Here is a 26,521-nt window from a genome sequence, read left to right as displayed (position 1 = left end):
AAACGAGGACAGACGTGCCCTGAAGCCCTCCTACACGATACCAAACACTGTGCATGCAACAGACCTGCTGGTTAATGATCATGCCCATAAGTAATGTTTTAACCTTAGAGTGGTTTTTTTTGGCTTCAAAAGCCACAAAGCCAAAGAGGAAGTGTAGGAGAATGTGGGCAGGACAGCGGCCAGGAGCCTCATGACCTCATCTTTTTCCGCCACATGGGGATTGGTGGCTGTGCTTGGGACAGGGTTTAAATTCCCAGAGCTCAGAGATGTCAGGCAGGCAGGGGACAAGGGGAGAAACCAGAGCTGCTGGGAGCCAACTGGCTGGAGCTGCTGCAGGCATCACTAAGAGTGCTCTTGTTGTGGCTGACTCCTCCAACACCAGAAAAGGTAATTTTTTGCTTTTTTACCTGATATGTGCCAATCCATCTGCAGCTATAGTCTAGGACACATAGGGCAGATCTTTGAAAACTGCTTCACTGGGCAGGGATGTTTGATATTTCTCTGTGGAAAAAGGTGTGTTTTTATAGGAGCAAGGTTACTTTAGCAGTGCCAGGTATTACACATAATCACAATTTTAAATTTGTGTGCTGATAGATGCTGGGAGAAGTTTACTGAAAACCCTGCCACTGAATCATGTGCTGGAAACTCAGAGCTCGTGCTTGAACACAGAAAGCTTTCTGCCTCATGTAACCACTGCCTGGCAGCGTCCTTGTTTCTCCTGGCAGGCTCACAGCTTGTGCTACACAATCCTGAGTGGATGGGACAGTCACCCTTCTCTGTGAAACTCAAAATTGCAACATTTCTATTAGAGTGTCCTGTCTCAGGGATAGCCTTACTAATGCATTTTAAATGTCCTAGGTAGCTTTCTTTCCTGCTGTGATTTACCAAAGTTTTGAATGACTCTTGTTCATCAGTAAATTGGTTTAAATCCTCAGGGATGTTCCTTATTCTGGGAACTGGCCAGTAAATGAAATTTACTGTAGCTCTCCTTATTTCAGAAGGAATCAGCTATTTATTAAATTGCTAAAGCTGCAATGTGAGCAGCTATTTCACTTCACCTCTTTTTTGGAAACAGAGGTAATTTTGTTCAAACTTCTGGAGGGGGAAATACAGGTCTATCAATATAAGCAGTTTATTTTCATACAAACAGACTAACCAGCAACTTAAGTTAGTAACCCTAAAATCTAGTTTTAAAATAACTGACAAGAGAATCCAAATTGAGTTTGCCTTAACCTGCCTTTATTAAAAAAAATATGTTAAATGAATGAAGATAAACCAAAGCTGATATCGATAACACATAGTGTTTCACAAAGCTTTTTCTCTGCCTGTGCAAGTCAGTAGATGACACGAATAAGTTCACTTTTTAAGTGTGGCTATTCTCACCACTGCTCAGCTCTTCTCAGCACTTAGTTTTAATATTCTTGTAATTTTTGAGTTGCTAAGTCATTACAAACCAGCTGGGTGGGGAGTGGTGTTGGAGGTCAGAGGAAATAAAATTAGCATGAGCAGGTTGAATCTATAGCAGGGACCTGATCTTGGCACAGTGAAGTACACCAGCAAAAAGTAAAAGCCTATAACATTTTTGTGGTATTTCATATTGTTGACTCACCATTCCAAAATATTTTCTAGGTAAAACATCACAATGAAGGTGGCAGTTCTGTGTTTATGCCTTATCAGCATCACCTCCGCATGGCCAGTGAGTAAATCACAAACATGCATCACCAATTACTTGCATTATTTCCTTTGCTTATTTGGGACAAATATTAATAAATGCTTTTTCTCTTTTCTCCCTTCAAGGTGATTCAATCCAAGCAGCATGCCATTTCTGCCAGCTCTGAAGAGAAACATGTAAGCTCCTTTTGTCTTTTTATTAATTTTCTTTAATAAATGCTTGCTTTTTTTTTTTCTTTTTTGTTTGCTTGTTTGTTTGTTTACTCCAAAACACATTTTCTGGCACTTGTTCTGTGACTGTAGTTGCTGGCAGAACATGTCATCACCTGGTTGTTATGAGCCAGTTTCAAGGCAGAGAACCACTGATGTTCACAGACTTTTTCCTGTGTCGTGTGTCCCAATTATGCATTTTGTTAGTTCTATCTGTGGACCAGCACTAGAAAACTTTTTTTATGAAAAATGTGTTATTTGTTAGCTAAAAAGAGGAAAAGACTGCAGCATGGCAAAACTACTATAATCCACATATGTTAGTATGGATCAGATGACAATATTTGGTGTTGGAAGAGCATTTTAATCCAATTTCCCTGATTTTTTGGAGTGATGTAAGTGAACTGCACTAGTCTTGTATATAGCTGTTGGATTTATACGCCACTGCCAGCTGCTAACCTTGTAAAATCAATTTTTTGCTTTGAGAATCAGCTGCTGAATTTAGTTTAGAGTCTTTGTGATGTGGGAGATAAGTCGCCCTCTGGAAAAGGACTGAAGAATCAGCAGAAACAATGATTGCTAGATATAACTTCAAATTCCCCTCAATATAAAGAAGAAAAATTATCTGAGTTTCTCCGCGCTCTGCCAGTGGGAGAGACACATCTATATATCATTTGGGTACAATGTTTATCTGGGATCATGTCTTGTTCTGAGTCCTCTTCCTACTGCAATGAATAGCTGAGGTCACATCCCATATGGAAGGGCTATGTACTGCAGATGCCACATCTGCCTGAAAACAGAGGTTGGGATGCAGGCAGCTTTGCCTGCCCCTTTGTGGATTAACCCCTCCCTTTCATTTTCTCTCGAAGGACTCCAGAGGCTATCACTTGCACAGATACCACAATGACCATGTGAATTCTCAGTCTCAGGAGAGTCAGCAGCACCCACAGAGCGACCTGGCATCATCTCAGCAGGTACAGGCACCTAGCTGGAAGAGAAAGCAGAGCCTCTTTCCATACCAAAATTTGCAAGTTATAGTTAAGTGCATAAATAGTCAATACACTGATCAGTCTTATTCTATGTGCTTTTGTGTACTAATAGTGAGTTTTGTCTTGCTTTCAGACCCTTTACTCTTCAGAAGAAAGTGTGGATGTCCCAGCACAACTGGTAAGTGTTTTGAAGGACAACATGTTAGTTGAGTGCTGAGGGGCAGCCAGCCTGTAGCAGCTCCCATTTTCCTCAGTCAGGTGTGGTTCTTGCAGTAACATCTCTCCCAAAATTAAACAAAGCCCCAGGCAGGGTGAGGTGAATTCCGAGCAATGCCTGCACATAGCTCCTCAACAGTGCATAAGCCCTGGGTGAACGAAACAGATACCAGGCTGCACCTCTCACATCCGTGTTCATTTGCCTGATGCATAATAAATGTTTTCCAGCACTTTCCAGGTGTGTCAAGCAAGAGCCATGAAGATGTGGATGATGGTGCTGATGATGACCATGATTCCAGTGACACTGATGACTCCGATGAGGTTTTCACAGGTTCTCCCACAGACATTCCAATAACTGAACCATACCCCACTTCTTTCACCCGGGGAGACAATGCTGGCAGAGGTGACAGTGTGGCCTACAGGATGAGGGCAAAAGCTGCACTCTTGAAGTCTAGCAAACTCGGCAAAGTTGCCAAAAAGGTAAATAGCACTGAGCAATGGTGCCCACGTTTTTGGAAATGGGGAGTGAACTTGAAAACAGGTGTGTCATTTCATGGGAGTCAGTTTTGAAAAGAATTGTTATGGGGAAAATAGACATGAGTGAAGGAATAGATTTCCTTTCTCTGGGTACCACAGATCAGGGGGTCTCAATGGCTGCTGATGCACCAGGGCAGGAGTGTAGCCTGCTGCTGCAAGCTGTGCAAAACTGCAATTTGCACTATTGTGATATACTTGCACATGTGAAATCTGAGTCCAGGATCAAATGCAAGTTTCTCATAGTGTGAAAAGTTCATGTAACTCCATAAAAAAACAGAGTATTTCCAGGCAGAGGTGCATCATGCAGGCTGTGAGTGTCCCCGCAGTCTGAGCAGCCTGCTTTAGTCCTGCACTTGATGGAGCAGCTCCTCAGGAATGACAGTGGCTCTTGTTGTCCTCTCTAAACACAGCTCGTTTACCATGCCACGGAGGAAGATGAGAGCGACACGGATGCAGACAGCCAGCGCTCCGTCTCCCGGGAGGATTTTGCTTCCCGCAGCTCCCTGAGGAAGCACGCCAGCAGCCTGGTATGGTCTGCCCAGAGCCACGGGCGGGACAGCAGCGAGCTGGACAGCGATCCAAGCGACCGCAGCTTGGAAAACGACAGCCGCCACAAATCCGACCGCCGCGATTCGGCAGAGGGCTACAGCAGCAAGTCCGGTGTCAGAGGGGACAGCCTCTCGAGTGTGGAAAGCAAGGAGAGCCGGGACAGCTACCGGAGTGTGGAAAGCAAGGAGAGCCGGGACAGCTACCGGAGTGTGGAAAGCAAGGAGAGTCGCGACAGCCACCCGAGTGTGGAAAGCAAGGAGAGCCAGGACCGCGTGTCGGCTGAGCTTTCTGATATCAGCAACCAAACCCTGGAAAGTGCCGAGGATTCTCAAGATCGTCACAGCATCGAAAATAACGAAGTCACCCTTTAAAGGGAGACAAAAATAGTATTTCCCTTCTTTTCCAATCGCTGCCTAAGGGAGGCGGGGAGTAGCTTCATTTCGGGGAACTGTTTGTTAATGTAGCTGGCGTGGTGACTGTCGGGGTTCGGGCGGTCCGTGAGCCGGTGGCCCTGGGGCTGAGCCGGGGGAGGCTGTGGGACACACGGGACAAGGGTAGCCCCTCGGGCACGCTGCTCCTTGGGCTGCCGGGCGGTGTTTTGCTGTAACGGGACTTAAATAAAACCTCTAAACCCTGTACCTGCCTTGCTGTTTACTGGGGTTGGGGCCGGGTGGGGGGAGCTTTAATACTTTTCCTTAAAATGATGTGAAGTCGCTGTTGCCCACAAATTGAACCAGTGCAACCCCTTCGCGAGGCTTCCTGCTTTCACCGAGGGTGAGAGGGACTCCGGACACCCAGCACCGGCCCCTGCACCTCTACCGAGGGGCGGGCCGGGGCTGCCTCGGAGGCGGGGGAGGAGAAGGAGGGCGGGAAGGCGGCCCCGGCCGGCGCTCCGCCGGGAGCCAGGGCGACTACATCTCCCTCCGTACCCCGGGCTTTCCGGCGGAGGGCGGGGAAGGGGCGGTGAAGCGGGGCCGATGGCGGGCGGCGGCGGCTGCCGGCGCGGGCGGGAGCAGCTGGAGCTGGAGCGGCTGGGCCAGGCGGCGCGGCCCGGCTCCTGCCCGCCGTCGCCGCCGCTCTCCGCCTGCTCGCGGCAGGCCTGGAGCCGGGACAACCCGGGCTTCGAGCCCGAGGAGGACGCGGCGGCGGCGGCGGCGGCGGGGCCGGTGCTGGAGATGGACGTGGAGTGGGGCAGCCGAGCCGCCTCCTCGCTGGGCAGCGGCGCGGGAGGCGCGGCGGGCGGCGGGCGGCGGGCTCGGCGGGGCCCGGCGGGGCGCGGCGGGGCTGAGGGGCCGGGCCGCCTCCCGGGGCCGCCCGACGGAGCCGCGCCCCGCAGAGCGGCCTGGGCCAAGCGCCTGGCGCGGAGACTGCGAGGTGAGGCAGCCCTGAGCGGCGCTCCGCACCCTGACCCGGCTCCCCAGGCGCCGTGCGCTTCCTGCGCGCTGCCGAGCTGTTTGTAGGCTCTCCTCTCTAACTGTCCGTCGTCCCCCTTCTCCTCTGCCCGTGTCCTTTCCCATCCATCCTTGCCCCTGTCTCTGTGTCTGTGTCTCTTCGTGCACATCCATCATCTGATGCCCGTCCCGGTCATGCCCCGCAGCGCACGCAGATGCATCCGCACCTCTCCTTCCTTTCCTCACCTCTCTGCCTTCCACGTCTTACTCCTGGCTGCTTGCTGTGTAAGACACTCCCGCACAGGGGAGGTTTAGGCTGGACATTAGGAGGAATTTCTTTGCCGAAGGGATGGCATTGGAATGGACTGCACAGGGAGCTGATGGAGTCACTGTGCCTGGAGATGTTTAAAGGAAGACTGGATGTGGTACTTGGTGCATTGGTCAAGTTGGCGTGGTGATGTTGGGTCAAAGGTTGGGCTCAGTGATCTCAGAGGTCTTTTCCAATCTTACCTTTCTGCCCCAGCATGAGGTCTTTGGAGAGTTGGAGCAGAATGCTTGTCCGTGTCTCTTTCTCAGCATCCCCCATTCTATAGAAGAGGTGGTTAGAATGGCACAGGATACCTGGAGTGAGTTTGCTGGGAGGGTGTTTGATTCCCTTTGATTTTCTGCAGTATTGTGCAGTGCCTTTGCACTGCCCTCAACAGCTGAGAGCTGCCTCTTGTCGCACAGCTGGTGACCAGGGACAGAGTTTGAAGCCAAAGCGAGCATGCATCAAGTGAACATTTGGGGTGTTCTTCATTCAAAGCTTACTGTGTTAACGTTCTGCTGAGCTGGCCTTGTACAGGGTTGATTTGACACAGCAGAGAAAAGGCTGGATGAGGAGTCCTTCGGATTTAAGATTGTTGGGAGCACATTGAAAAACCCTCCTTTCTTTTCAGAGAAGCTTAAAATGTCAGCTTCAAACTGTGGGGATTTTAACCAAAGGATTGGTTTAAGTGTCAGATAAAGTCTTCATAGTTATAAAGCTGCAGGAAAAGTAAACCATAGTGAGAAAATAAATTTTCTTCCTCTGAAGTGTGGATTTTCTGAAGTGATAGATAGCACTGTTACTAGCTGCCACAGCCAGTGGCCAGTATCAGAACAAACCTGACTTTAAATGAGGATTTGTACCTTCTCTTTGATTTTCATGTGCATGCAAAGATCGTTTGCTTTAATGATCTGGCTTCTGTATTGCACCAGCATAAATCCCTCTTGGACACTGCAGTGTCTTAGTTTTATGCAAGTCAGACTTGCAGAGATTATGGAATAGAGCATGTTTTCTTTTTAGCAGATTTTATTGCAATCATGTTCAATGACCCAAGTCACTTCATAACAAGAAACCAGAATGACCAGGAAAAAATACCAGTAATAATTCTGTTGTGGATGAACTGGCACTGCTCTGTTCGGAGTCTTCAGTGGTGTATTTACTTTAGTCTGTTGCTGAGATATGTACTTGCCTAGGAAAAGAGCTGCTTCACATGGAGAAAGTAAAGTCCTTTTATAAAACTTTTGTCTAAGTTCAGATGCTCCCCTTCATATTAGTTGTTGCCAAGAAGGAACCTCCTGTGTATGTTTTTAACTGTGGTGAAAACCAGCAGTGTTTGTACATGAGGTGAGTGTGAGAGTGACTTAATGGTGACCTGGCATGTGTTGCTCCTGTTTGATCTCTGTCCTGATTTGTGCAGTAATATTCAAAACAGTTTCTGTTGATGTATGACCTGCATCTATAGGCAAGTGTAGCTAGAGTTACTGTAATAAACAGATCCTTTTCTGGCTCTTTGATGGGAATGTTGCCATAAATTCCTGGGCACAGTAAATTCCTGGGCACATAAATTTCTGGGCACAGTCTCACCCAAAGTCTGGGTGAGACTTTGGTGCTGTGGAGGTGCTCCAGAGAGCGGTATTTACTAGTGGAATAAGTAACACTTTCTCTGAAGAATGTGATCCCTGTGCTGCACAGTTAAAGGGCTGATTGCCAGCCTGATATTGTTGTGGGGCACTTGAATGATAACTGAGGGTTTAATATTGGAAAAAACCACTCTATTGTTCTTTTGGCATTCCATGGATATCCGGGAGGATCTTTTAAGACTGGAAAACGGTGCTCTCAGTTTTATTTCAAGATGACTACAGGAAAGTTGGCATAGATTTATTTAATGAAATTCTATCTTGCTAGACAGAATTTAACAAGAGGGATTAATCCTTTGGATATCACAAGTGACAGTGCTAATATGGCAAAAAAGGTGCCACTCATTACTGAAGGATATTCAATGACAGCTTACACTTTACTTGCTGTCAGTTGTGAAAGAAAAATGTGGAGAGGATTTCAGGTGTTGGGATTTTGGTAAATGCAGCTGTTGGAGAAACTGTAATAGGCGTTACCAAGTGAATGGAAAGTCAGCTACATCAGACTATCAGTACTTCAGGTTCTTTTTTTTGTGGATTCTTTTCAGATTCTAATGGGAGTGTCTTTGAAGTGGCTTTAGTCCTTTAGTTTTTCAGATTTCCTCAGCAAAGATCCCAGATGCTGAGAGGAGAAGAGGGGCTGACTATTCTACTGTGTTGAGGAGAAAGTTACCAGAAGTTTTGATGGGTAAAAACAAGGTCAGTTTCCAGAGCCAGGCTGAAAAGGTAATCCTGCCCTGAGGAGCTGTACTTGGTCACCCGGTGCTGCCATGTGCTCGTGTATGTCAGTACTGATGTGTGTTGGGCATTGCTTGAAGGGTTTTTGTAGTTATTGTTAAAGGAAGGGACCAAATAGCCTTCCCAGTCACTCCTTAATTGTTACTTTCGTGAAGAATGCTGCATACAGAATGAGTATGAGCAATTGTTAGCTGCAGATTTATTTGATAAAAGTACACAGATTCTGTCAAAAAGTTGATGAATAGCAAATTTATATAAGGAAACAAAACAGTTTTGGTGCTGGCAGCAGCTGTCAAATCCAGCACTGCTTGCCTCCACTAAGCTTGATGCATCTAGATCAATATTCTAGTAAGGCCAAAAGGAGAAAAATACACGTATATTGCAAAAGTGTAACAGCTAATGAAAGCTCCGAGCTAGCTGATGAGTTCATTTGGCACAAAAAACACTGTATGATCCCTGGTGCTGTTTGGTTGGGTTTTTTCTTTGCTGTTACTTTCTGTTCTTTGCTGACTTCACTCCTAACAATAGTCTAATATGACAGAGTTTGGAAGATTTCTGCTTCTGCTCACCACATTTCTTATTGGTGAGTAATGTGCTGACAGCCGGGACTTGGCTTGCTCACCAGCTTAGCTCACTGGCTTTTCCAGCCTTTTCTTCCCCTCTTCCATAATGTGTTCCTGCCTTTATTATGAGGGTTGCTAGTGCAACATAGTACTGTGCTGGAGGCTGAATTTGTTGAGCTCTCTATTATTAGTGACTCTGTAAATGTTCTTGGATTTGTGTTTTTGTCTGTAAGAATGACCTAATGGGGAGGATTTGGCATGCTGTGTAGTAAAGTTGCAGTCTTTATCTTCAAATTTCCAAACTTGACCTTAAAGAACAGTTTTTAAAAAGCTCTTTTATTTGGGGAGCTGACAGTAGGGAAGGTTGTAAGTTACTAATTAAGGAATGTGAACAGAGATTAATGCTAAAACTGTTATTACTTGTGGTGCCTGTGCAAGAGAAGTTTCCAGGTTTATGTCACAACTTAAAAATGTGGTAGCTGAAAGGCTTCAAGAAACATCTGACATGTTGGGGTTTTTTTCTCATTTATGCAGGTAGAGGGAAGAGCTTCCTTATTCCCATCTCTGTTAGCAAATAAAGGTCTGCAGCAGGCAGCTTAACCCTTAGTCTTGCAGCAGTGGTTGCAGATTGACTGAACTGATGCTTCATTGTCAGCTTTATATGTGTTTTGGCTATCCCTTGTTCCATTTCAAATTACTGTGGTATGTTTGATGGATCCAAGATTTTTTCCTAGGGAGTTTGAGGTTACTTCATTTCCATCTACTGAGAATGTAAAGGATGTTTGGAAAGGTTGACTGTTTAAAACACCTGGAAAGGATGAAAGTTTAGTGCAGTTCTGGAGGAGGGAATTTTTGTTTTTCTGGCACCAAAAAAAAAGGTCAAATTGCTTTGCTTTAGGTGTAAATGAAGGGATGTTCCATTAAGGAAGGTAGCAGTTCTGGCCTGAGCATCAGCAGCTGTTCCCAGCTTTTTTTCTGTTCTGTACTAGGCATAGGAAATAAGTGTGGTGGATGCTGTGTTTTGTTTTAAGACGGTCGTTTCTTTTAGAAGAAGTTCAATAGTTTCTTTTACAGTCTTCTTGGTAAATGTCAAGCATAATATGAAGTGAGGAAAAGGCAGAAACTGTTCAGCTTAATGCAGTTCCTGGATTTGACAGCTGGATTAGATGGCAGTTGCTCCTTTAGGCTGCTACTGATGTTTAATTGACAACTGTTTGTTGTGCAGGGAAAGAAGTCATGTAGAAATGCTCACCAAGATCCCTGCTGTGTCTCTTTCCTATCTGGGAGAGGAAGGTTACTATTTCAGTGTTTTAAAAATATGTTTGACTCATTTATCCTCCTTTCATGTAGCAGGTTAAGACTGCTCCTAAAATTTTGACAAGTAATGTGCATTTTCATTCACCTGACAATGATTCTCATATTAAAAAAAAAAACCAAAATGATGCACTGCACTTCCATTTCTTGAAGGATGGCTTCAAGAAATGTGTTTATATCCCTGTTCTGTTTTCATACCATGTGGTTCTAAGTGACAGCACTTCTGCAAATCTTTCACAGATTGTTAGAGTTCTGCTGAGCTGTTCCTAAGTTATTATGGCATCTCATGGATAGCTGATACTGCCCCAGGCCCCGTTCAGTCTGTGAGCAAAGTTGTTCTTGCTTAAACTTAGATCCGTTTAAATTCCATAGAGGAACCTGCAGCAGGCATGACACAGGTTAAACTTTCAACACCACTTCATATGTCACTTGTGTATCTAGTACCAGACATCTGTGCACATCATTATATATATATATTTTTTCTTTATAAGGTCTGTGGGGGACAAGACTCATGGAAGAGAGCAACACCAGCAGAGAGCGGTACCTGAAAAGTGTTTTACGGGAGCTGATCACTTACATGATTTTCCTCGTGGTTCTGTGTGTCTGTAAGTACTGTTCAGCTGCAGTGCATCCAGTTCTGTGCTACCTGCTTGCTGGGATTCCAGAAGGAAGGTTGTTTGATGTGGGAGAAGCTGGCATTTATGATCAGTTGTAATACAAGGTGATGTTTTTCATTTTTATGAGAGGGAATCTCGTAGTAGAAAACCAGATGCAAAACTACATTGGTAGACTGTCTCTGAGAGCAAGTCTGCTCTGCTTGAATGTTGCAGAATTACTAAAAAGCCCAAATTTTATACCATTAGCACAACTGTTCTGATGTTGTACTGCAGGCTGTTTGTATATTAAATATCATGTTTTTTTCCTTCCTGAGTCATTTAAGAATGCTTAGAGCAGCTTTATTCGTAAAGTAGTGTAAGGCTGCTTGTGGCTGGCACACTGTACCACCTAGAGAGGTGTAGCAGTGAGGGGCCTGCATTAAAGTGAAATTTGTATCAGCAGAAGTTTGACTTTTAACAGGCTGTTAACTATTTGTTTTGCTACAGGAAAAGATTTTTGCTGACAGAATAAAGGAAGAGTGTAGTGTGTTAAATATCTAGAGATATTGGTAACTCATTTGTATTTTTTAAGTACTATCCTTTTTATTTTTCACATAAGCAATAACTGTAGATCAGTCTGGTCTGTGTCTTGGCATGCCCTAGGAGAGAGCTTTCCAGTGCAGGCTAAATGCTGTGGACATTTCTTGTTCTCTTGTGGATTGGAGAGTACATATTTAGAGAGACTCCAGGTATTTCTCAGTCATGTGATACATTGCACACGCACAACAAAGTCTGTTAAAAATAGTCCTTGTTCTCTGGTTGTTAAGGGAAACACAAAATTTATACATTTTATAAAGTTGTCAAAACTGACAGTAATTGTTCAGTGTAGGCTTACTCTTTCAGATTCCTCTGAGTTCAGACATAGAGCGGTTTAAATATTTATAGGTGGTAATAATATCCATGCCAGAGACTGTTCCCTCAAACCATCTTGGTTTTGTACATTGTTTTATAATTTATGCTCTGTGGCCCTCAGCCAAATGTTTGGCCCAGTGTGAGGAAAAGGAGTAACACAGTAATTTATTTTCTGTGGGGAGTTTCTCTTAAAGGCACTGCACATCTGGGCTGGAGGTTCATTGCCTAATCCATGTCATTCCCAGTCCTCTGTGGTATCCTGGTTGAGTGTCATTATCTGCTCAAGCAGAGCATAATTCTCCTGAGGTCTTAGTGCCATCTGTGCCAGTTCTCCATGCATGCCTTGAATAGCACAAGTCACCTAAGAAGGCTCTACCTGCCCCTCTTCAGGATGCTGAATTGTGCCTTTGTTTTCCTTGAGGTTAGCTTTTGTAGAAGCATTAATAATGGAATGAGGTATGGGAAGGAGAAGAGAGCATCTAAAACTGATTGATCAGTCTTCCTTCACTGCTTTTTGTATTTTAATCACAATTGACGGGTAAATGCTGCTTGGTGTGGTGCAGATTTTGTATTGCAGCTTAATGGTTCCACTACAAAATCTGTACAAATACAACCTGATATATTCAAAATAAACAAAGTACTTTTTCCTTCTCTTTTTTTTTTTTTTTTTCCTCTTTCCCTCATTCCTTGATTTCTCACTCCTTACCAAATCTTCTACAGTGACTTATGGGACAGTGAGTTCCAGTATGTACTATTATACAAGAGTTATGTCGCAGCTGTTCCTGGAAACACCTGTGTCAAAAACAGAGAGAACTGATTTCAAAACTTTGGCCACAATGGATGACTTCTGGAAGGTAATCGAAAACCAAGTTTTTATATCTCTTATCACTGTGGTTTGCTGGTCCTGTCGTGAACTGTAAATTTAACCTGCAGGATCTTATTTCTTAACATGGCAGGACTTGTGCATGAAGATCTATTTGCACAATGTCAAAGCTATGGAACAAAGTAGAACTTTAGTATGTGAAAATTTAGAACTCAAATAATGTTGGTGGGGCAGGGTAGGGCAAGGTTGTGGGGTGTCTTTGGAGGACAGGTAACAGTAAAGCCTTATGTCAGAAAAATTATCTACTACTATTCTAACAGTTCTGTGGAATGAAGATCTACAAAAACAGTGCTAGCAACATGCAAACTAAAATTCTGTCATCCTCCCCAGTTCACAGAAGGCCCTTTGCTTGATGGTCTCTACTGGGAGATGTGGTACAACAACAAAACCATGGCAGAAAACAAAAGCTTCATTTATTATGAAAACCTGCTCCTAGGGGTGCCTCGCATCCGGCAGCTGAAAGTCAGAAACGGTTCATGCTCCATACCTGAGGATTTAAAGGATGAAATCAAAGACTGCTATGATGTCTACTCTGTAGCTAATGAAGATACTGCTCCTTTTGGACTTCGGAATGGAACTGCGTATGTAGCACTCCTGTAGACACATATTCCTTTTTAATGAACTTGTAACCCACCTTTCTACTTTAATTTTATGGTGTTACTCAAAGGAACTTTGTAACTTCTTTCCCGGGGCTGGGTACATCAAAACTTTGTAGCAAGCACCTCTGAAATGAAACCTTTCAATAACTACTGCACGTTTTTTGGTCAGGTTTTGTTGGTGTCTGTTTTGTTGATTGTAAGTTGAAGGTGGAAAGACCAACGTGCTCTGTTTCACTCGCTTCTGAACTAGCTGGACATATACCAATGAGAAGGATTTGAATGGGAGCAGCCACTGGGGCTTGATTGCCACGTACAGCGGGGCTGGTTATTACCAAGACCTCTCGAGGACCAGAGAAGTGACAGCTTTGCAAATTGCGAGCCTGAAGAAGAACCTGTGGCTGGACAGAGGGACCAGAGCAGCTTTCATTGATTTCTCTGTATACAATGCAAACATCAACCTATTCTGCGTGGTCAGGTATGAACAGAGCCATGACAGTGTTCAGTTGCACAGTGGGGGTTGTAGGTTTGGGGTTTTCTTGTGATTGCTTTGTTTTGGGGACATGGGTAAGTCTATGTTTTGTGTAAAGGGGACAGACAACTAAAGTGTTGTCCCTCCCTGTAAAAGAAGTGAGGCTCCTCTTGGAGTCTGTCCTGGCTTTCCTGGTGCCACAATGCCTTGGGTGCACTTTGCAGGCGACATCTCTAGGGAGTTGGCTTATTCAAGTAAATACATGGGTATACAGCATCAACCTTTAGTTAGACAGCATGAAATAGGCGCAGATGAAAACAAATCTCTGTTTCCTCACTGTTCCTGAAAGACTTTGGGTTTTGGTCAAAATTGAGTGTGGTCACTTTTACAACTTTTGTGTGGTGTCTTCTCTGAATCATATGTGGGTTTGTTTCTGTTATTTAAATAATTATGCAGATAAACCAAAGTATCATTTAGTAATGCTCTTCATCAATTCTGGTTAAATTAAATTCTTTTTTCTTTGCCTTTTTTTAAAATGCAGGTTACTAGTGGAGTTTCCAGCCACTGGAGGCCTTATTACGTCTTGGCAGTTTCAGCCAGTGAGGCTGATTCATTACATCTCCACTTTTGATTTTTTCCTGGCAGCCTGTGAAATGTCCTTCTGTCTTTTTGTTCTGTATTATATGGTGGAAGAGATCTTAGAAATTCGCATTCATAGACTGCGATACTTCAGAAGTCTTTGGAATTGCCTTGATATCCTTATCATTGTGGTAAGTAACCTTTGTAATAAAGCTGAAATTGCTTTCTAAAATGGACTTCGTGGGAGACATTAATTGCAGGGTGTTCCTATTGTGGGTTTAAGGGATAGCAGCATCATTAGCACTTACAGACTATTAGGCTATTTAGTCTGAATAAGACAATTTTAGTCTGTGTTGCAATGTAGGTGTGTTTTGCAAAGTTGGTTGTTCTGTCTTCAGTGGTTTCAAACTGGTGCAAAGTTTAATTATTTGTCCATCGTGGTTTTTCACAGTTTCTGTTTATACAGACATAGCTATTATTGGAGGTGACAAACTTGCCCTCCCTTCTGTATATCTGGTACAGACTATTGCACTGGCTTTCAATAAGAAAATCATCTGCTTTGAAAAAGTTATTTGCATTTCGAAGAATGGGACTGGGATTTGAATATGTTTGCAAAGAACCACAAAGAGATTTATTGCAGTATTAAATACTCACCAGCTAATACCAAGTTTGAAGAAGTGTCTCAAAACTGTAGAGTGCTAGCAGCTGTCTTGGTAAAGTGGACAGTGTTGCACATCAGTAATCTTAGTGTACCAGAAAATACGAGCTTTGGGTTTAAAGCTGCATAATATAATTCTCTCTGGACTCATATCAAGCTGTGCTTACCAAAAGTATACAAAGCCAGAAGTGCTGAAACAGTTCCAGTCCCACACTCATTTTGTATCTTCAGGCTTGGATGAATCAAAGGTTTCAAGTCTTGAAGTTAGTATTTGTAATCCAGGGAAATCATATTTGCATCACAGTGCTTTGTAAATGTAGGGTTGTTTAGGAGGATGTTTACATGAACTGTGTTCTGTTTGTTACTCTTAGTGGTGGGGGAAATCACAAGACGTTTTGATGTTACAGTCACTGAAAAGTATTTAAGACTGAGTGTAAAATTCAGTTTAGACAAGAGGTCAAAATTTTATGCTTATACCTTGCCTGAGGGGCATTGTTTAAATGTAGGATTGTGTGCTTATGACTCTCTATATATGATGAAGTGTTCACTTACAGTAATGAACAGCACATGTGCAGATGTCAAAGCAAGAAACCTGTATGGTAAAACTGCAATTTCTCTGCTGTTACTTGTTCTGGGCAGTACTGGGCAGTCTGTGCTCTGGAAAACCTGCACTGTCTTTTTGGCTATTGCTGTTTTTCTGTTCTTTGTTTTCACCTTTGTCTTTTTGAGTTGTCATAGTCCCTTCCTTATATTTTCTTCTCTGTGACAGCATCACTTTTCTAAGCCTGCTAGGTGTCACTCTCATCTTGTTCTTCACCTGTCTGGCAAAGAAATTACTTCTAAATCTTCTTTCTCCCAGACTCTTTGTGTGTAGTCCAGGACTATAATGGTTCTCATGTTAAATGCCTGAAGTTCTTCATATCTTAACTTTTTCTGACATATGTGGCTCAAACAAGTTGTTTTAATGCCCTAATCAGCTTTTGTAAATCTGTGTGTTTCTTTTGTCCTCAGCTCTCTGTGGTAGCTATAGCAATTAGCATCTATAGGACATCTACTGTTGATATGCTCCTGAAGAAGCTGCTGGAAAATCAGAACTCATTCCCCAATTTTGAACCTTTGGCATATTGGCAAATGCAGTTCAACAACATTGCTGCAGTCACTGTGTTTTTTGTCTGGATTAAGGTAATATTCTAACATTAGCATGTCAGCAGTATCCCGAGTTACATGTGATACTTTCTTTGAGGTTTACTCATATTTCTCCCAAAGTCGATCATGTGAGAAAGTCAGAACATGGGGGTAGCTTCTTACAGATGAAAAGCAAAGTTGTAATTTGCCACAGGTTTAGTCAGCTCTTGTTTAGGTCTAGAAGATGTAGTCAGTGTTAGTGTTTTGTTGCAGATGCATTAAAAAATGTTTTTATTATTCTTCAACTGATAAGTCGGTAATCTTTACAGGGTACTGCTTTGTCTCCAGTCACGTTCAGTAAGACATCTCACCTAAAAGACTGGAGAGCAATTATGTTAAGAAATTGTCTTCCTTGTCCTTATAGTTTTTTGTTTTCTTTTTTTTTCTTTCAACAGCTTTTCAAATTTGTTAACTTCAACAGAACAATGAGTCAGTTATCCACCACCATGTCTCGCTGTGTCAAAGATGTCATTGGCTTTGCCATTATGTTTTTTATTATTTTCTTAGCATATGCTCAGTTGGCCTATCTTGTCTTTGGCACTCAAATTGATGACTTCAGCACTTTCCAGGACTGCATGTAAGTACAAGTATAAAAAATGCAAAGAAGATTTTGGTGCATTGGTTAATTGGTTGCCTTATCAGAGGCGAATCCTGTGACATCCATCTAAACACATAAGCTGCAAAAATATTGCTAGAGCCCAGTAGCAAATCCATTTGTTTTAATGTTTTTATCTCAATGGTTTTGCTGTGAGATTAAAAATATACTGTAGTCAGAGCAGTGAGCTAAAAATTACAGGGTCTGGTTGGCTTGACATGATTTTTACAGCAGTTAGTCACATTCCTGGACAAAGCAATGACTCCATGTTCAGTGGTTAAATGCTTACTGAAATGTTGGATGCATAATGAGGCTGTGTTCCTGGTAGTGTTCAAAGTTGCTTGGCTCAAACAGAGTCCATCTTAGCCAACCATAAAATGTATAAGTATCTGGAATCCAGGAGAGAGAGAGGACTTAATAAGGTTGATAACCAGTTTTTCCTGATTTGGTACAGTTGATTTGGTACAGTATAACTTGATTGTAACTGAGGATATTAACAGGTTGTTCAATCACTAATTTCCCCCTGCCCCCTTACACTGGGGCAGTGTTGCAAAGAGTTTCTTGCAAAGAAGTACAGGAACTGGAAATATGCTGATGGTGCTGTAAAGTGCCAAGCTTTTCCAGCTTAAAGGGAGAGGGCTGGGGTTGTATGTGTTGAGAGAGCTGGGAGTGAGGCTCAAGGCTTCATAGTAATAATTATTGATTCGCTCTGCTTCCTCTTGCCCTCATTAGCAGTTGTGACCCAAAGGCACAAGTAGCCATTCTGGTTTTGTTCTCTGTGTGTGGTACCTGACTGTGAGTTTGGTTATACCTATAGATGTGCTTGATGAATTGGTTTTGCAGTGCCTGATCAAGTGTTACGATAGTGCAGACCTCTCTGCAGCCTATCAGTCACACTGCTAGAATAAAATAGTTTGCAAATCCTTGCACAGCTCCACTGATGTTTTGTTCAACTCCTGGATGTGTTTTGTTTTTTAAGATTTACTCAGTTCCGCATCATTTTGGGAGACTTCAACTTCACAGAGGTTGAAGAAGCTAATCGAATTTTGGGACCCATTTATTTCACTACATTTGTGTTCTTTATGTTCTTCATTCTTTTGGTATGTACACGTTTTATGTGGGGTGGGTCAGTGGCTATTTTTGCATTGTTTGTTCTTTGATTCCTTCTGCTACTTTTGGGGCTTTTTCTGATCATGGTGAGTGTGTGGCCCATGAAGGGGCCTGACTGCTACATGGCTGGTCACTACACTCTTTCCTTTTTTTTCTTCATTTAAAATTGATTTGCATTTAATGTTTGTTGTCATTGCCATGTATTGCTCCACGTTGTGTTTTTTTAACTTTTTAAAAATTTTTATTGTTATTACAAAGAATTTTATTTCTAAAATATGAATAGTGCCTGTTGGGCATACTCAGCAAGGCTGTATCTGTTGGTGAGAAGCAGCTGTACCGTTCCATGCAGTGTCTTGGTTCATAAAGCACTCTCATGTGTGGCTGGCTGTGTTTACAGCAGCCTAGTTCTCACATGCCACACACAGCTTTGCCTGCTAGAAGAGCCTGGTTCATCAGCAATGCGGCAGATATGCAGGTGTGCCTTTCAGATATGCAGGTTTGCCTCTGTTGTATCTTGTTTTACTTCTCCAGGGCAGAATCAGGCCCTACCTTTCTCCCCTCCCCAGTGCAGATTACCTGTACACTTTTCAAAAAGGATTGCATGAAGCTCAGCTTACCTCAGAGGCAGTATATAGACATTATTGACTAAAAAATCAGAGAGTGTATTGTGAATACTCATCTTTTGTATACTCTGTTATCTGGCAAGGATAAATGTAGGATTTTACTAAGCTTAAAACTGTGCAGTTGTCCTGTATCATCATAACTTTTAGAGTTATTTACTGACCCTTGTACTTAGTGTGGCTCATTATTACTATTTGAGATGAGGAGGAATGCCATTCAGATTTTATTTGTGGGAAAACACTTCATCTGGATGTTCACTAGTAAGGTAGTAGATAATTTTAAGTGTTCAGTGAGATGGATCAGGAGTCAATGGGAAAATAACATATGGGTCACTCTGGCCAAAGATGCACATGAAACAGGTTTCCTGTTTGCTTTGTAGCACCTCACACATTCCAGAGGAACAGTCTAGTGTCCAGCAAGGGAAATAAATATTTTTTTAAGGGGCAACAGAAAAGCACTGGACAGTGAAGTCAGAGCAGGTTATCCAAAATACTCACTGTAATTTGTGTGCTTTTTAATACATGTGCAGCCTCTCATTTGGCCTGAATGATATGTTCATGTAAGTCACTTGAGACCAGTCTGAGACCTGGAAATTAAGTTAGGGAAGATGGACAGAAGGCAGCAACTCTTAAAGTTGTACAAAATAGCAGCAAAAAATAGCACAATAGTGAATTTCAAGTTACCTCTTACTTCTCTGATGTTGGGCACAAATGCATAAAGATACAGCACTGAAAGCTTGTTCCACAGAGTGCTTTTAAGTCAATGAGGAAACAGAGAGTAACACTGCCTTTCTGCATTGAGCATGCCAGTAAATTTAGTAATTCTTTTTGAACGTGAATATCCAATTTGCAATGCGGTCATCTTTACTCCTTGTTCAGCAGGGACCTTTCTGTTATGACAGCATGGTTTGATTAAGTTGCATGCTTGGCACAGGGTTAGTGAGACCAATATTTTCTCCTTTCTCTGAACAAATGACCAAGCTCTTTTCAGAGTTGATGCCATACATGCCAAGTGTCTGATTTTAAAGCTTTTTGCTTTTATCTTTAGTCTGAAATACAAGCAGAGCTTTAACTAGATAAGAACCTTTTGTTTGTGCTGGTTATTACAGGATGAATAGTTAACTTGAATCCTCAGACATTTTTGTTGCCAGCTGTGTTGCCTGGATTAATTCACAGTTGTTACCTGTGTAAGTTTTGCCTTGCAGGGTTTACTGCCACTGCTGTGTGTAGCTGTGAACTCTATCTGGAAAGCAATTCTCCAGTTATGTTAATAACCAGTAATGTTGATTAAAAGTTGTTATATTGCAGTTGTTATATCATATTTCAATATCAAGCTCTGGATGTTAGCAGCTTTTTAAACAGCCCACCATTTTCTCCGGGTCTTTTAAAACAAAATTCATGCATAGGTTTGCACAAGAAGGTCATAGGAGTAGTAGGACTCATTCAGTCTTGTTGAAATTTCAGATTTCAACACTTTGTCTCCTCTTTTGAACAGAACATGTTTTTGGCCATTATCAATGATACCTACTCTGAAGTCAAATCAGATATGGCACAACAGAAGGCAGAAATGGAACTGTCTGACCTTATCAGGAAGGTAAATGTAATGTTTTATTTGTTTGACATCTTATTCCTCACATCTGAACTTATTTCATCAAACACTATATAAACTATACAAATAAGGCTGGCAGCAGCTGATGAGAGTACACAGCTCAGTTAAAATAAAGTAGTCTGACCTGAATGTAAGTTAAATGAGTGAAAACTTCCCATCACAATGTATTTCAGTCATCTGAGATTTTGCCTTGAATGATCACAATGAACACACTGAATGATAGCGTACAGTGGCTGTTTTTTGTAATCAAAAAAGTAATTAGAAATAAAATCTTCACATTTCATGTGGAACAACAAAATTTCACTTTCTCTTTTAGGGCTACAACAAAGCCATGATCAAACTTAAATTGAAGAAAACTACTGTTGATGACATTTCAGAAAGTCTGAGACAAGGTGGAGGAAAACTCAATTTTGATGAACTCCGGCAAGATCTAAAAGGGTAAGGAAGTTGTTACTTCTTACCTTGAATAGTATTCCCAGAGACATGTGATGTTAACTTTTTGATGTGATTTTCCTCTAGTAAAAATACACTAATGTGGATAAAGACACACAGCAGAGTACTTTTCTCTGCACTATGGCTGGTGTTGCCATCCCACACCAGAAAAAGGATTTGGAGCTCTGGGGCCCAACCTCCTTGAGTTTCTGTGTTTTGGGGAGAAAAACAGAGAGATCTCTGAGGCAGCAGGGACCTAAGGCCTTTGAGGAAATGGTAATGTTTCTGTCAGACCACTGTAGGAGTTTGTGGACAGTTGGAAGTCCACGGAAAGGGTACAATTCAAGGAGATATAGAAGGGAGCTATGAAGGAGAAAGGTTCACTGTAAAGCAGATTTGTACTATTAACTAATGAAAGGTGAGGACTGAGGGGTTTTTATCAGTGTTGTGAATTTATAGGCAATGCTGAGATATCTTTGTCTTGGGGATGAAAGTCTGTCTGAAGTGAGGTGTTTTCTAATACACAGAGTTCTTTCAGCATCTGAAAAATGGAAAGTAAGGGACCTGCTCTTACTGTCTTTTCAGGAAGGGGCACACAGATGCAGAGATTGAAGCAATATTTACCAAATATGACCAGGATGGGGACCAGGAATTGACAGAGCATGAGCATCAGCAGATGAGAGATGACCTGGAGAAAGAGAGGGTGAGCTCAGCATTAAGAGTGGTGTTCCAACAGCCCTGTCTGCCAGTCTGCTCCTTTTGCTGGTTTCCTGCCTCAGAAGAATCCTCTTGGTTCCCTTCACTTTTGCTGTCATTCCTGGCTGTCTGAGCAGAACTGTAGAAAGGCACAGGGGAGCTGACAGAGGGCAGCAGCTTTTTGACCTTGACACTACCATCTCCCATGTACAGGTGGAAATTTTTACATGTCTGTCTCTCTGTCTTGTGTTTGCACAAAGGAGGATCTGGACCTGGATAGGAGCTCTCTGCCACGTCCTCTGAGCAGCCGCAGCTTCCCCCGGAGCTTGGATGACTCCGAGGAGGATGAGGATGAAGACAGTGGACACAGTTCCAGGAGAAGGGGCAGCAGCTCTAGTGGGGTTTCCTATGAGGAGTTCCAAGTGTAAGTTTATCCTTCTGAGGGGGACAGTTCTGCATGGCGGCTTTTGTTTGGGTTTTTTCTTGTTGTGGGTTTTCTTCTTTAGCTTGCATAGTATTCTCTCCTGTAAATTATATTAATCAAATTATTAATAAAAGCAATTGGTTTTTTTTTTATGGTACATAAGTCCCTACTTTTAGTAGCTTTCAAATAATATCTGAACTGGAAGTGCCTTAGAGAGCCTTATGGGAATTGCTTAAAAAATAGAAAATCAGAACAAATGAAAAAAAAACAGCAACAAAACCCCTGTCCTTAAAACCTGGTCATTGAAAAGTCAGAGAAAAGGGTTGTGTTACAATAGTGCCAGAAGACTTTTCTGGTTTTTTAAGCAGTAAAACCTCAAGGTTATTTTAGGTTCACTGAGACTTCAACTGTTGCTTTTAATAAGACTAAGTTACTTGTGAGTGTGTATTTTGTCTGAAATGATAGATCTCCGTATTAATTAATTATAGCAGCACTAGCTGAATAAAGAATTGTGTAACTTGAACCAACAAATTTGCAGGATGATGCTGTGAAAGCAGAGTCAAACATGTATTCTTTTCCCCCATGTGCTTTACATCTGTCATACCTTCTTGCTCTGGTGTTCCTTGTCCCTCCTGGACAGCAGGACTGGTCTGTGGGAAGTCAGATGCATGCTTGGATAACAGCAGTGTCTCATCCTTGTCTGCTCTGTGTGTTGACATGCTAGAATGGTGCTGTCTGGGCAATGTGTGAGTCACTGAAGCTCCCTTGTTGCCCTCAGACTCATGAGGCGGGTGGATCGCATGGAGCATTCCATTGGCAGTATCGTCTCCAAGATCGATGCCGTTATCGTGAAGCTGGAAGCCATGGAGAGGGCCAAGCTGAAAAGGAGAGATGTGTTGGGAAGGCTGTTAGATGGAGTGACAGAGGTGAGAAACCCACTGGCTGTGGTCTGGTCACACCCTGCATGACTTCCTTGCTGTTGGCACCTCTTCCTACTGCTTGGCTTGGCAGGATTGAAGGAGTGGTGGTAAACAGGAGCTGGGTGCTTTGGCAGTGAGTGTGTGATTTCAGTTAGGTGTTAGGAAAATGTGAAATTTAAAACATGAAATTTTGGGAACGTGATCCAAGTTTCAGGTATGACAACATGTCTTATAGCAGGCCTGCCTCACCATTTAAGCCTGTGGTCAAGCAGCAGTGGTGTTCAGTAGTTGCTGAAGCAGCTTCTTCATTCCTTGGTGTCTGTTGGGATTAATACAAAATTTTTTATGGACTGGTCTGGTAGAGTCTGGGGGATCCAGCCCAGAAGGCCCAGCCTGCTCTATTCTCCTTTGTTGCTTCTGGGACTGTGTGTGGCAGGTGGGAACAGGTCACTTCTGTCACCAGGCTTACCTGACTTGTACTGCTTCTCCTTTCACCCTCTTTCTTGAGGGCCCTTTAGAAACAGCCTATAGGAGAAACGTGTTATTTCTGTGGATGCTAACATCTGTCAGCTGGAATACAAATTGTGCTTTCCTAGGTGGCAAACTGGGCATTTCAGTACTGGAAATAAAACAATTTGCTGTGGGAGTACTCGAGTGGCATAAGAATTTCCTGTGGTTGTATGGGGTTTTGCCTGGACTGGTTTGGAAGCTGCATTTCCAGCTTGTGTCTTTTAATGCGTTTAGGACGAAAGAGTGGGCCGGGACAGTGATCTGCACCGGGAGCAGATGGAGCGGCTGGTGCGGGAGGAGCTGGAGCGCTGGGAGTCGGATGACACAGCCTCGCAGATGAGCCACCGGCTGGGAACACCGCTGGGGCTGAACGGCCAGCCTCGCTCCAGGAGCTCCCGGCCCTCCTCCTCCCAGTCAGATGGCATTGAGGCGGGAGCGGGAAATGGGGGGAGCAACGTCCATGTGTAGGTTGAGCTCTGTAGGTGATTCCATGTGTTTCTGGTCTCAGCCAGCAAATACCTTGTGCTGTTCTCCAGCGTGAGGGGATTGTTCTGATCAGACCACTGAGGACAGCTTTCACTGGTGGGAAGAATAAATGGTCACTCCATAAGTAATTTTCAGACCTGTGTAAGCCATGTGTAACACCTGCAGTGAGAGTGTCAGCCTTGGAAACAAAAACACAGGAAACTGAGTGGATATCAGGAGTTACAAAATCTACTGAGACAGAAATCTGATTCCATGAAAGTATTATGGGCAGCACTTGCATGGGGGCAGCAAGCTTTGGACAGAATAATGTGCAGTGGCTGGCACACTAAAATAAAAGTCTATGAGTTTTCTTCTTCCTCTTGGGAAACACAAATTTAATTGCTTTTAAAAACAAATTTGAAAATATGATGGCATCCATTGTCTCATTCCTTCTAACAGCTGACAGTTTTCAAAGAGATAAAACAGCACTTTTTTTTTTTTAATTTCAGTTTCTAGTTCTTTTTCTGAGTTATTCTTGGTATACTGACATTTTGCTTAACTTAAAATATTCTTTTTTCCTGTTTTTGAGAGGTACTACTTTTCTTCAAACAGAAGAAAGTGCACTTAGTTTGTACAACTGTAAATTACATAATTCTGTTGTAGAAACTGTATGCATTATAATTAGCATTTCAGAATAAATATTTGCTAACTGCTTCCTCACACCCAACTGACAACAATTTTCAGCTATGTTGCAAAGTGCCCATTTTTTAATGCTGTGTTTTCATGATTTAAGTGTTCCTGGGATAAACATTCCAGAGGTTCTTAGGCAAGTGTGGCTACTTTGCAGAAAATACATTATTTAAAAGCACACAAAATTGAAAAATACTAAGTTTTTCTTGGGTGTGACAAAGAATGGGGCAGAGAAGTTGCTGACAGTTGGGAAAATCCAATCTTGTGCCATTTGAAGTTCTAATCACATCTCAACTCTGTGGTCTGTATTTACATTTAACTGAACTGCTTGTAAAATTATTAGGTACATTTCTACATAGGCTTTCCTGCTGAGGTGCAACACATGATCCCTTGGGGAGGTGTTTGTAATATAATCACTCATTTTTAGTATTTAATTCTCTCTGCTTTCTGTCATAGAAGCTTTATTTTTGAAAGGAGATGCAACACTGAATTCTGTTAGTTTCCTGTAGAGAGCATTGAGGGGTGTTTGGAGTGTTGCCTGGCAGTTTGTTTCCTTATGTGGAATGCTGGTCGAGGAGGGAGGCTGTCAGTTGTGCTTTTTTCCTGAAGGTGGCAGTTGTCTTATGTTTAATGACTCAGAGTTGGTGAAAAGGATAACGGAAAGCTACATAACCAATCATATCTCAGCTATTAGTTGGGTATATAGAGGAAAAGATTCCTGTTTAACAAAGTATAAGTAGCACATGTTATGCTATGTTGGTGCCTTCTGTTCCAAAAAGCATTGTTAGCTCTTGAGTGCTGCTTAGGCAAGGCTTCTGTGTTCCATATATTCTTACAATGGCACTGCCTGGATGTGCAGTGGCTCAGAAAGCCTTTCCTCTCTCCAGAGAGCTTGCTAAAACTAAATAGACTTCACAACTTTCCATTTTTTAGTTTATGAGAAATCATACGCACAGAAACCTGATTAATGTAAGGTGGAAGAGGAGGAAATTCAGGGTTGGAATTTCATAGTTGCTGTGTCTTGGGAACAGAATTATGTGGGAGAACAGGCTGTGATTTTTGTGTGGGTTCTTCTGTAGTTTATTTTGTCCTGTATTGGGAAGAAATTCACAAGAGTTCTCATAAACTTGCCAAAATATTGCACAGTGCAATGGGTAGGGCATTTCTGTGGGACGAGGGTACTCAGACTAAGCTCTCTCTTGCCTTGACTGAAAGGTTTTACACCTCAGAAACCTTTCTGAGGAAAGCTTTTCGGTGCTCAACTAGCATTTCTAACTGTAAACAAAGGGACCAAAAAGAAACACCAGCTGTACACATGGCCAGCTGGTGTGCAAGGAAAATAGAAGATAAAATACCAAAGCAATTTAAATATACAGAGCCTTGTCTTTGTATTCATATCCAAAATGTGCCTTTCAAAATGTTCATCTTGCATTTTGTTCATTCTTTTCACTCAGTTCATCTTTTGTTTGTACTATATGTTTATTATGAAAGTGTTTCCATTTATAGCTGTGTTTGTTGGGGTGTATTTGTGTAACGTGTCGTTACTTGATAACAAACTTCAGCTTGAAGTGCAATAAGTTTCCATGGGGTACCCGTGTGTATTGACAGTGGGCCTTGCAGCAAGTGCAGTGCCACTTGACAAGTGTTACAAACATTTTATTGGTGCATTTTTCAATTTTAGATTGTAATATCATTTGTCACTTATTACAAAGGTACGGTCTTTGCATAGTAATGTACAGTGTTTGGTCTTATTAGGAAGCTGTTAACTATGCAAGTCTTCTACAATGATCAAGAATGTATTGATCTGTAAAACTGAGCACTTTACTTCCTAATAAACAATTTATATAATCTACAAAGCAAACATTGTGCCCTTCACTTGGTTTGTTTATGATGGAACATGAAGAACCCTATTTTTTATTTGTGTTATTTTTATCTCACACCTTATTCTCAGATTACCTAATAAAGGGAGTAGAGGGTATAAATGAGCACAGAGGACCAGACTCATCCTACTGTTTCATTGCCCAAACAGTACTTTTTAAAACACTTTTATTTCAGATTTGTGTTTCTGCAAATGTGTGGGTCTGCTTTCTGCTGTTTCAGGTAGCAGCTCCAACTGCCAGTAGCTGTGTCTTCATTACTTCACATCTGCTGTGTAAATTAACTCTTCTCTATTCTCCTTTATTTTCCCCTTGTTTGAGGGAATACTACAGCACTTGGAGGGTTAGAACAGTGCTTGGAAAGCCCAGGCTCACATGTAAGACCCACAGCAGTGGGATGCTAGGAAGAGAGCAAGAATGGTTTTGAGATCTGGGGACTGTACTGGGTTTATGTGCATCTCAAAAAGTCAGTAGTAATAAGTGCAGTAAGATTTCCAAAGGACTAATCATGACAATTTTCATCAGCCACAGTTTTGCTGGTGACATTTTGATGAATGTTTAGACCAGTAATTTCAT

At 42.4% G+C, this 26,521-nt stretch overlaps 2 protein-coding genes across 2 annotated transcripts; both read left to right on the top strand.

Moving 5' to 3' along the window:
- Window positions 1–237: 237 nt before the first annotated feature.
- On the top strand, window positions 238–4,805 carry SPP1 (secreted phosphoprotein 1). Its single transcript, XM_085058292.1, has 7 exons — window positions 238–387; window positions 1,630–1,696; window positions 1,798–1,848; window positions 2,748–2,852; window positions 3,001–3,045; window positions 3,312–3,563; window positions 4,031–4,805. Exons 2-7 carry the CDS (start codon window positions 1,643–1,645, stop codon window positions 4,538–4,540), a joined length of 1,017 nt encoding a protein of 338 aa, XP_084914418.1. The 5' UTR covers window positions 238–387; window positions 1,630–1,642; the 3' UTR covers window positions 4,541–4,805.
- Window positions 4,806–5,070: 265 nt separating this feature from the next.
- Window positions 5,071–25,929, top strand: PKD2 (polycystin 2, transient receptor potential cation channel). Its single transcript, XM_085058291.1, has 15 exons — window positions 5,071–5,543; window positions 10,608–10,721; window positions 12,345–12,478; window positions 12,838–13,088; window positions 13,357–13,581; window positions 14,117–14,345; window positions 15,824–15,994; window positions 16,393–16,574; window positions 17,572–17,692; window positions 19,818–19,916; window positions 20,248–20,369; window positions 20,949–21,066; window positions 21,320–21,483; window positions 22,262–22,409; window positions 23,148–25,929. The coding sequence occupies exons 1-15, from the start codon at window positions 5,147–5,149 to the stop codon at window positions 23,379–23,381; spliced, it is 2,709 nt and encodes a 902-aa protein (XP_084914417.1). The 5' UTR covers window positions 5,071–5,146; the 3' UTR covers window positions 23,382–25,929.
- Window positions 25,930–26,521: the final 592 nt, after the last annotated feature.

The sequence above is a fragment of the Lichenostomus cassidix genome, chromosome 4, assembly GCF_008360975.1.
Source record: "Lichenostomus cassidix isolate B80296 chromosome 4, HeHo_3.0, whole genome shotgun sequence".
NCBI classification, from domain to species: domain Eukaryota; kingdom Metazoa; phylum Chordata; class Aves; order Passeriformes; family Meliphagidae; genus Lichenostomus; species Lichenostomus cassidix.
Note: the sequence above shows the minus strand (reverse complement) of the source record. Positions and strands in the feature narration are given on the sequence as shown.